General features: G+C 47.0%; 1 protein-coding gene across 2 annotated transcripts in view; it reads left to right on the top strand.

The window, feature by feature from the left end:
• Positions 1-10,356, top strand: part of FBXO10 (F-box protein 10) — a 71,435-nt gene that overhangs the window by 15,355 nt on the left and 45,724 nt on the right. For both annotated transcript variants that reach the window (XR_002097230.1, XM_019516808.1), the window contains exons 2-3: positions 3,481-4,071; positions 6,855-7,712. Coding sequence is in view for 1 of the 2 variants with exons in the window: in XM_019516808.1 (XP_019372353.1) it covers positions 3,481-4,071; positions 6,855-7,712 (1,449 nt within the window). In the remaining variant the exon portion in view is untranslated. The remainder of the gene's footprint in view (positions 1-3,480; positions 4,072-6,854; positions 7,713-10,356) is intronic.

Below are 10,356 nucleotides of genomic sequence, written 5' to 3'. Positions count from 1 at the left end.
TGCCTGCTGCAGGCTTGGGGCTCCCTGCCCTGCTGCACTGCCCCTGGGAGCCCTGTGATGGCTGTGCCACCATGGCAAGGTGCCCCCTGCCCACCCAGCAGCAGCAGGGAGTGTGCAGAGTTGTGCCTCCCACTGCTGCTGGCTGGGCAGGGGGTGCCTTGCCATGGTGGTACAACCGGCATGGGGCTTTCAGGGGAGGGAGCCCTGAGCCTGCAGTGGGCAGCCTACCTCTGCCCTTGAGCCCTCATGTGCTCCACTTGGCTCTGCTCCAGCCATGCCATATGGGGTGGGGGGAGAGAAAGGAAGCCCCCCCCCCCCCCCACCCTGGGTAAAAATAAAAGTGGGTTTCTATGGTTTGAGTGAGTGTCATATGGCTGCCTCTACCTGGATAGAGAAATTTCAGTTATAGCTTGAACAAGAATGTACCCCAAGACATGTTCCTCAGAGTTCCTACTGGCTGATCCCTTATTCCTTGGTCTGATTAAGAATGGATCATAACATTTAGAAATGTCTGTTTTATAGGATTATGTTGTTAATTAGAGTCTGTTTCAGCCCAGAGGCAGAGCTCTTCAGGTTGTCCTTCCTCGGATCATAGAATCCAAAACAATGGAATAATGGCTTGGTTTCCAACTGTGAGGCATGGTTGAGAGGAACCACCATGCCCAGAAAACAAAATCTGAGCTGGATACACTGAGCCTCCAGAGAGTCTCCCCTTCCTTTGCCCCAAATAAGAGAAATAAAGACAGACGCTTGGGACTTGGTCAGCCACCTTCAGCCCTGTTTCTCTTGTGTATACTCAGTAGGAGTTGCCTCTCTTCCATGGGAATGCTAGCTGGGCATGTAACTGTGCAGCTGCATTGACAGCCTTTACAGAGGGGTCCCCAGATGTAACATTTCTCCATATTCAAAAGCCCCCTATAGGTGTTCCTGCATAGGGACTGGTTGGGTGACCAGAAAAGGAGCTTCAGTCTTTTGTCTTCAAGCCCTGCCCCCCCACCTTCATTTAATACAGTTTCCCTGCTTTAGCCAGTTCATGTAAGTGGGCAGTCCTGCAGTGCGATGTGGCTGTGTTCTGAAGGAAGGAACTTAGGAAAGCAAGCAACCAAGCACTGTGAAGCTGCACATGTCTTTTCCCTCAATAGTTTTGTATACAAAGGTGTTTCTGCCTGTTGGCCTTGCAACCTTATCTTGTGTTCTTCAGGTTATGTCCGTTTTGTCTTATGCCTGCCAGTAATAAACGCCTTTGTTAACAACCAAACTTTACCACCATCATACACAAACCACTTATGTTGTCTTGCTTTTAATGATATTTCTGCAGCTTTCTCACTGCCAGTGTGTTTGCACCCAGACACTGATTGGTACTTGCAACCAGAGCTTATTAGATGTCTAAGAAAAGGCATTAATGCACCTACTTCTGTAATACACCATAACCATAACCTTAACAGTAAGGCACAAAAAGCAGCAAGGAGGAAGGGGGCCCACCCATCTTTTGTATTGACAATTTCTCAGGGACTCAATTAGGGTAGAATAAGATTGCACTTAGGCACCTAAGTCCACTTAGAGATCTAATAGGTGGAATAGAATCTGGCTCAGAGTGAACAAGTTGGTTGTCAATGCACAAGAGAGAATGGAGAGCATCTCAGTCCCTCAACTTCACTGCTTCCTGTGAGACTCGGAAGTTATCAAAAGCTTAATTTCATCACTCAAATAAGCAGACCTGGCTTCAGAACTGGTTCTTGGTAACAAGGTGCTATTTTGCATCATTGCTTTCCAGAGTAGAAGCTCAGGTTAAACATAACTAATTTGCTCTCTCCTGGTGAATACACCCCTGGGAAGCCCTGGTCTTTATTTCTCCTTTCGCAGTTTTCTGCTGTGACTTTCTGAAGGCAGATATACTTTGTCATTGGTGATACCAAACTGCTTCTCTTTCTCTGGATATGAAGTTGAGTGCTCTTTCTCCTCTTGTTTGATTTATTCTACAGCATGGGAAATTATTATGTTAGTGGGAAATTATATGTTAGTATATTTCCTTTTCTGTTTTTTCCCCATGTCACAGTACTGGAATGAAAAGGGATACTTTTTACCTAGGGAGTAGGTGCCAAGATGCATCTGAAGAATCTAATGAGTGTTAAAGGCTCCCAGGCTGAAAATCAGAGCTGTTTATACCAAGGTTTTTAGACCTGCCTGCATGTCACAGGTGTTGCTTACATTATACAAAATCTCAAGAGCCTTCAAGCGCATGGTTAAATAACAAAGTCTTTAATCACCCTGCAAAGTCTCTGCACTACAGAGATAAAGACTTGTTCTCTGCCTTTGGAACCCACAGGTGTCCCAAGGTAGCAGGGTAAAAAGAGGTGCCTGTACTTTTTTATTCAAGAAAAAAATAGAGGACATAAAGGCATCTAGGTTTATATCAATAAAGGACAGAGGACAACAGGACTGTCCTCTGTGATGGCCACCCTAGCCCCCACTGCTTCTCTGGGGCCAGAGCCTGGGCTGCCACCACTGATTGCCCCAGAGCGAGAGCTAGAGCCAGAGCTGCCAGAAGGTAGGCAGTGGGAGGATGGGGGGTGTTGGGACAGGCAGCTGGGAGGCAGGCTCAAGCACAAGGGCAGAGGGCAAGTGGAGGGTTCAAGTGGCATGGAGGGATAAGTGGTAGGGGGCAGGCACAAGCATGGGGGAGGCAAAAGGGGGAAACAGGGAAGGAGGGCAATGAGCAGGGTTCTGGTCTCTTGCCACCTGCTGCTGCTTTTCTCTACATTGCCTACCACAGTGGTGGGGGAAGAGATTTAAGACAAGCCTTCAAAAATTAGTTCTAGTAATGGAAAATCATAACAGACATACAATTTTCCATGTCTAGAGTCTAATTATTGGGAGATCATCTTAAATTTAAAGGGGTTTTAGATTTGGGTAAATACAGTATTATGGTCATTCACAGCAGTTCAGAGAGGGTGTAAAAGTTCACCATTCCAAACTGGTTATATTGCTTTCTCATTTTACACTGGTATAATTAGGCATAGGGGGTCACCCCACCCCAATGTGCTGTACTGTGCTGGACACCAGCTGTGTTAGTGCCACCCAGGACTGGGGGATGTAGCAAAAAAGGCAGTTCTGAAGGGGCTTGCAAGAGACAGCAATGTACCTTTGTGCAAGTTGCAAGGGATTTTGAAACTTCAGCTCTCCCTCAGAGTTTCTGCTCTGTTCCACAAGCCAGGCAAGCAGGGTTCAGTTTCCAGAAAAAAGAGGGTTTTTTTTGCTTGGGGTTTTTTTTGGGGGGGTGGGGAGGCAGCATGGCCTGGGAGAATTGCAGAGTCAACACCGTCAGCCTGTGGGATGGGGGCAGAGCAAATAAGAACAGAACGTGCCATTTCCATCTAGCTTGGCAGAAAGGGAGTTGGACACAGACCCTGCAGAACCATCACAAGCTTGACAATGATGCCTGCCTGTTTAACCCCCCTCTTTGTGTCCCACCATCACTAGGTGACAATGGACATCAGTGGTCTCCCAGTGGAGCTATGGCGTCTGATTTTGTCCTATCTGCATCTTCCTGACCTGGGCCGCTGCAGCATGGTGTGCAGGGCATGGTATGAACTCATTCTTAGCTTAGACAACACACGATGGCGACAGCTGTGTCTGGGCTGCATTGAGTGCAGGCACCCAAACTGGCCCAACCAGCCTGACGTGGAGCCCCAGTCTTGGAGAGAAGCCTTCAAACAGCACTACCTAGCCTCAAAAACCTGGTCCAAGAACACCCAAGACCTTGAATCTTCCAACTGTTTCTACTTGTTCCGACGGAAGAAGGATCGCCGTGTCCTCTGTGTAGGGCCTGGGTATGAGTTTGAGAGCCTCCGGGTTGCCTTGGCCGCTGCCAACCCCTATGACCGGATTGTGCTGCTGCCTGGGGTGTATGAAGAGCAAAGTGAAATTGTCCTGAAGGTGCCAGTGGAAATCGTGGGGCAGGGGAAGCTGGGGGATGTTGCCCTGCTAGTCAGCGTCGACCAGCACTGTCAAACCACTCGCCTGTGTAATGTAGTGTTTATGCCTGCCTGGTTCACCCCAGTGGTCTACAAGGTGAGTCCAAATGTATTTTGAGGGACTCAAATGCCAGCCCTCCTGGGCAGGGGAGTGGGGGCATGTGGTGTAATGTAGGCCCTGTTAGCACACTGCTGTCTGGACTTCGGGAAGGAACCCGAGGAGTCAGAACACTCAGGTTTCCTTTTTGGCTCTGACCTGACTTACTGTTTGACTTTGCATGAGTTGCTGTGGGCCTGATCCCCAAACCCGTGCATAGGTTGAATATTAATTTCCTCTATGAACCTAATGGAGCTACATGAAGAGAGTAAGGAACTGCTTCTTATAGGAAAATCTATGAGAATCTGACCCACAGCCATTTGAGACTCGGTTTAACTACCGATGAAATGGAAACGTCCCTTCCAGGAGTTATGGGATGTAGTTATTTTTTCAAATTAGTTACTTTTATAGCTTAACTGTAAAGTTCTAAGAAGGAAACTACCATGTATATTTTAACAGGAAAACCAGTGGAGTGAAAAATAGTAATTAAAAGAAAGAAAGAAAAGCTTCCTGACTAGCTTTTGTTTAAAAACAAGCAAAGGGAGGTTTCACTTTCTCATCACTGCTTCATGATGGCCAGTGCCTTTTGATCTTTCTCTCAGCATGGCCAGTGGAGACAGATCCATTTCACTTGAGTTGATGGTTAATTTTACTTTCTGGCTCTTACCCAGAAGCAGGATGCTACAGCATTTGGGTGGCAGGCAGTGAATGAAGTTTCCTTCCAAACAAAATTGCTGCTGACTGATGTGAAAGCATCCTCGCAGTATATATTTGATTTTAAGTCTTACAAGATCTTTTGCTGAACGACTTTCTTTGTCGGAAATGGACTTGATGGGGTCTCGTATAATTTTTTCCATAAAGGAAAGGAAGAAGCAATAAGCATGCAGGGCTTGGTTCAGCCATCCCATGCTCAAATACTTTAGTGCCCTTGGGGCTTGTCTACGCCATGAAGGTGTGTCCCAGTCAAGCCATTTCTGAGCACACTTGGCCTACCCACTCCCACATGCATTCTCTGAACCCAGTGCTGAACCAGTGAAGACCTTTGGGGGCATCTCTCCATCACTGCTGGTGTCATGTCCGTTTCTGGCATGCTTGGGAGAGGCTGCTGGGGATGCTGCCAAAGTGGTTCATGTGTGCTTCTCTGGGTTTGGGGCATGTAAGTGACAGGATGCAGTCTGGGCCATGCCAGGACCTGCCACTCTCATGGTGTAGATGAATCCTCTGTTTGTTGATCTTGGCCCTCTCACGCATGTCAGAAAGCACACGCTTCCAATGCGTGTGGTTCCTGTGCCTCAGAATGTGGAAGCATTAAAATAAATGTGTTGCTGTAAATCGTGGCAATTGATGCAAAACAATTCCCATGACTTCAGAGCATCTGTCCCCAGGCCCTGATTTGCCTCCTTTAAGCACTGTCTGTTAGGAGCATACCTCTGGGAATCGAGGGATAATCAAGGAAGAGAAACAAAATGACGACTGAGAAGATTTCCTGTCAAATTAGGTATCGGGCAAGATTCCAGGCAAACTGTTAAGCTTTTCTTAACAGGCCCCTCTGGGTTCTGGTTCACTTCATTGACAGGGCAGGACAGAGAAACTTGCGCTGGTCTTGTAGCTATTCTGGGGACAAGCAGAGAGCTTTGTCATGCCTCTTGTGGTAGAGAAAAACTCTTCTGCTAGTGACATCTGTGGTGCTGAGGCTCCAAATAAAACATGGTCTGTGTGGGCTACTGTTAAAATCTCTCTTAAGCAGTGGAAAGAACAGCTGCAGGGTGGGAAAAACTGGGATAATTTTGTGTAGAGAAAACGGGCAGGGTGGGGTTTGATAAGTCTTCAGCTACAAAAGCAGCTGTTAGAGACTAGTGATCGAGTGTTCTACATATCTGTGTGCTGAAATTACAGAAAAGGAAATTTAGGTTGGATATTCAAAGGAACTTCTTAACTGTGAAGGGGGTCAGCACTGGAACAGATCACCTTAGAGAGGCCAAGGAGTCTTTGTTCCTAGAAGTTTTTATGTGCAGGTTGGACAAGCTCCTGTGTGGGACAGTTCAAACAGGGAAGATCCTGCATAGGTTACTGAGATCCCCTCCTGTCCAGTAATTATATGACTATGTTACAGACATCAGTGACCCAACACTGCATTCACAAGGCACTTGCTGTAAGGGGAATAAAACAGGAATTACATTTGTAAGTCTGAGGGTTCCCCTGCAGTGCTGAAGCAGATAGGGAGAGAGCAACATCTGATGCTCTTGCAAAATGTTTGGGACCTACTGCATGGGTGGATGGCATGTGTTGCACCTGTGAGCATGTACAGCAGATGCCCCTGGGATATTCTTAAAGACCAGAAGGACCATTAGATCATTCTACTCTGATCTTCTGAATATTACAGGCCATTAAGCTTTACCGACCTGCCTCGTGTACAACTCATTACCTTATATTTGCAGACAGGTAGATAACTAATGTGCACATCTGTAGTTTTGAAAGGGCTCAGAAGAGCAGCACAGGTGTTGCTTAGGTCCAGTGATTGCAGCACGTCACCTAGGGAATCTGGTGACTGTGACAGATGGAGCATGCCATGTTAGTTAGAAGTACAAAGCTAACTGATTTCTAGGCTGAGGGTAGAAGCCAACTGGGGTAAACTTTTGTGGGCTTTGTAATCTGTAATCCATGATCTACTACATGTAAAGAGGTAGAACATTTCTGTGGAAAGAGTAAAGGAAACCGCAAGTCTCTCCAAAAATGGTGATTGCTCTGAGTATTTACTCTGTGTTGTTATCACTATTCTCCAGACAACCTCTGGCCACGTCCAGTTTGACAACTGCAACTTCGAGAATGGGCAGTTACAGATCCATGCGCCAGGCACGTGCCAGGTGAAGTTCTGCACCTTCAATCAATGCAGCGTCAATTTCCACAGTGTGGCCCTCTGCGTCCTTGAGAACTGTGAGTTCATTGGCAGTGAAAATGCCTCTGTGACTGTGGAGGGCTCCCCAACCTCTGATCGGAACTGGGCCTGCAAGCACCTGACCATGCTGGCCAAGTCCCGCTCTGTTCTGTTACAGGCCCCAGATTCCTCACCTTGCAGCAGGTCAAAACATGAAGACTGGGGGGACTCTCCAGTGGGGAATATAAGGACCTGTGAGATTGTGGTAGGTGGGGACCACAGTAACTTACCTCCTGCCTTAAGGACTCCACCAGCGCTTGAGCAGACTTGCGAGAAGGAGGCTGAGCTCAATGGGAACCTTTATACAGCCAAGGAGGGGGAAGCCGTGACCCTTGACACAGACTCTAGTGATAGCGAGTTGAGCACCGGCAGTGAGAATGAGGGAGACGACCAATCGATGTACAAGCTGTCCTATCAGGCCCATAGCCTGAGTCACATGCTGACCAAAGTTATCTACAGCCGGCCACAAACCAATGGGTTGAATGCCCTCCAGAATGACTTTGAGCTCAAAAGTCTGCAACAGGAGCTGCAAAGAGACAAGGAGGCCCAGTCTCTTGCCAACTCTCTGCAAGGATGCCTCATCCGGCGGTGCCTTTTCAGGGATGGGAAGGGTGGAGTCTTTGTCTGCTCACAAGGGCAAGCCAAAATGGAAGGGAGCATCTTCAGGGACCTGACCTATGCAGTGCGATGCATACAAAGCAGCAAGGTGCTGTAAAGGCTGGTAAAGGGCCCTCTCTTCCCCCACCCAGCTCCACAAATTTGGCCTTCCCTGGATTTCAACAGGCAGCTGGTTTACCCAGCTGAGCTTAACTAGCACCCCACTTGGTGCCTCTAGGAAAATTGTGGGTGCAAATGGAGGCATTGAGACATCTATCTGGCCTCACCCTTTGGTCTGGTAGTTAGATATCTGAATGCTCTGATTTTTTAAGGAACTTGACTCTGTTTGTGGCCCTGTGGTCAAAAAGCTGCTCAAGCCTGCTGGCTTATCGGGCTCGTGTAGTAAAGTTAGGTCAAGGGCATATAGAGGCATGATTTGGCCAGCATCCATTTTGGCTGCCTTTGCCCTAGCCTAAATGACCACATGGGCAGTGATAGGCTAACCTGCTCAGACAGAGTTTCTTCTTGGTCTCCAGTGATTAGAAGCTGAAGCCTATAGGTTAATATCCCTTTAGCAGCTATGATGTGGAAAAGTGGCCATATATTCCATGACTGCTAGAGTTCAAAGTGTCTGAGTGTTCATATCTCTTCAGAAAAGGCCTAGGACAATGGTGCTTCATCTTTTGGCATTGTGAGCCAGACAAGTGGTGCAGGGTCAGTCCATGGGCCGGATATCATGGGCAGGATCAGTCTCTGGTTCTGATCTAGTGTGGAGTCAGCATATGGATTCAGTCTGCAGATGCAATCTGGCATGCTGACCAAGTCCCTCACACTGGGTCTGGCTGTGCAATGACCTGCTTGCTGGCCCACCCCTGAGCATCTGAACTGCCTGTAGAGGAGCCCTGCAGGGCTGTCATCTGACCTGCAGGGCTCTTCCTAAGGTCCGGAAATTTGGCAGGGGGGACGATGGTTGCAGCATTAGTTGCTGTTATTCTGGAAGTTGCAGCAATTAATGCTGTCCCTGCTCCCCTGCCACCAAATTTATGGATCCACGGTGCTTCCCAATATTGGGCCCATGGGGCAGAGGTTGAGCACCATTGGCTTAGGGAATGAAACTGGGGGAAAGGACATCTCAGGCTATCAGGAAAAACATCCTGACAGTGACATCTCTCTAGTGGAGTGGCACTGGCATAAAACTGGCATCAAGGAGAGGGGAATGAAGCCCAACATCTCTATTGCAGACCAACTGTGTAAGATTTATGGTACCCTTAATTATTCATGTCCTTGCTTTCAGGCTGTTGGTTCTGTCACTGCTATGCTAGGTAAGTACACTGCTTGCTTAGCAACAGACTGTTTGTTTTTATCCAAATGAAATATTTGGTTTTGGAATTTGCTCTGGTAGTTGTGAGTTACTGGATGGCTCAATTGTTCAACCCAAAGTTGGCCTAGAGTTAGATTCAAAATGCCATGGACTTGAGCACAATAAAAAACCCTCTGAAACAAAAGCAGTGCTTATCTCTACAGCAGAATGAAAGAAAGGTGAATGTTAGTGAGGGTTCACAGCTTCTGTAATGAAGGGGAGGGCTCTGCAGACACTGGGCTGGAGGCAGAAGTTACATTGCTGATACCGTGTTCTGTGAAACATTTGTTTCTTTGGCATAAAGATGTGGAAAGGGCACGTGAACTTAGCTCTTGCATGCTGATTGGCTCTGCTAGCGAGCAAGATGCAAGGTGGGAGCTTATTTATTATTTGTTGTGTAGTTATTCATCCTAGATGGAATGATTTGCAACTGCATCCTGCAGTGTGGCCCTCCTCCTCCTATTCAAGGTTGATAATCCATCCATCCTCATTCTTGCTTCCAAAAGAAGTAGAAAAAGGAATGGGGAAAGCAATTGTTAGCTGGCTTTGAAGAAAAAAGCTAATTATGGTGCCTGCAGTAATTTATTATCACTTATTTATTGAACTACTATGATATCTGGAATCCTTAGGGATAGGCCAGGGCCCCACTACACTAGACACTGTGCAAACAAGGAATCAAAAAGGCATCCTAATCAAGATAAAGTAATCACACAGATTACAAATGGGAAGATTTTTTTATGTCACAGAAAGACATAGCATTTGTCCTGGGATAAACAATTTTATCCTGGGTCAAAATGCAGTTGTTCAGACATCCGTGTCCATTGTCCCAGGATAAATCCTAAAAAGTTTAACAGGATAAGAAGTACTAACAGTTTATCCCAGGGCATCTTAAAGTGCGTCTGAACTGTTATCTTAGAATCTCATTGTTGAATCAATAGCAGAAAAGTGGCAGTGCATTCAGCTGCTTGCTAAACCGTGGTTGGGGGGCAGTGTGCGTACACACTAATCCTGGAATATTTCTGTTCCAGGACAAACACAGGTAGAATTTTTCTAGGAACAAATGCAGCATCTGTTCCTACCCTTAGGCCTTCCCCAGCCAGGACAGGAATATCCTCTGCCTCATCCTGTTTTAACATTGTACACATTAATGCTCCCATTACTTGGTGCTTGCTATATAACAGTGCTAAAATATGGGAGAGTTTCTCTTATCAGAAACAGGCTTGTTTGTACCTGCAGAGAATGTGCTTTCAGAGCCTTGTCCAAAGCCCATCAAAGCTAAGGAAGACTTTCCGTTGACTTTGGTAGCCTTTGGCCCAGATTCATAGTTTCATAGTAGCTAGGGTCAGGAGAGACCTGAACAGATCATCTAGCCTGACCCCCTGCCACAGGCAGA

Source organism: Gavialis gangeticus, unplaced genomic scaffold (assembly GCF_001723915.1).
Source record: "Gavialis gangeticus isolate Ggan-Ray unplaced genomic scaffold, GavGan_comp1, whole genome shotgun sequence".
NCBI classification, from domain to species: Eukaryota; Metazoa; Chordata; order Crocodylia; family Gavialidae; genus Gavialis; species Gavialis gangeticus.
Note: the sequence above shows the minus strand (reverse complement) of the source record. Positions and strands in the feature narration are given on the sequence as shown.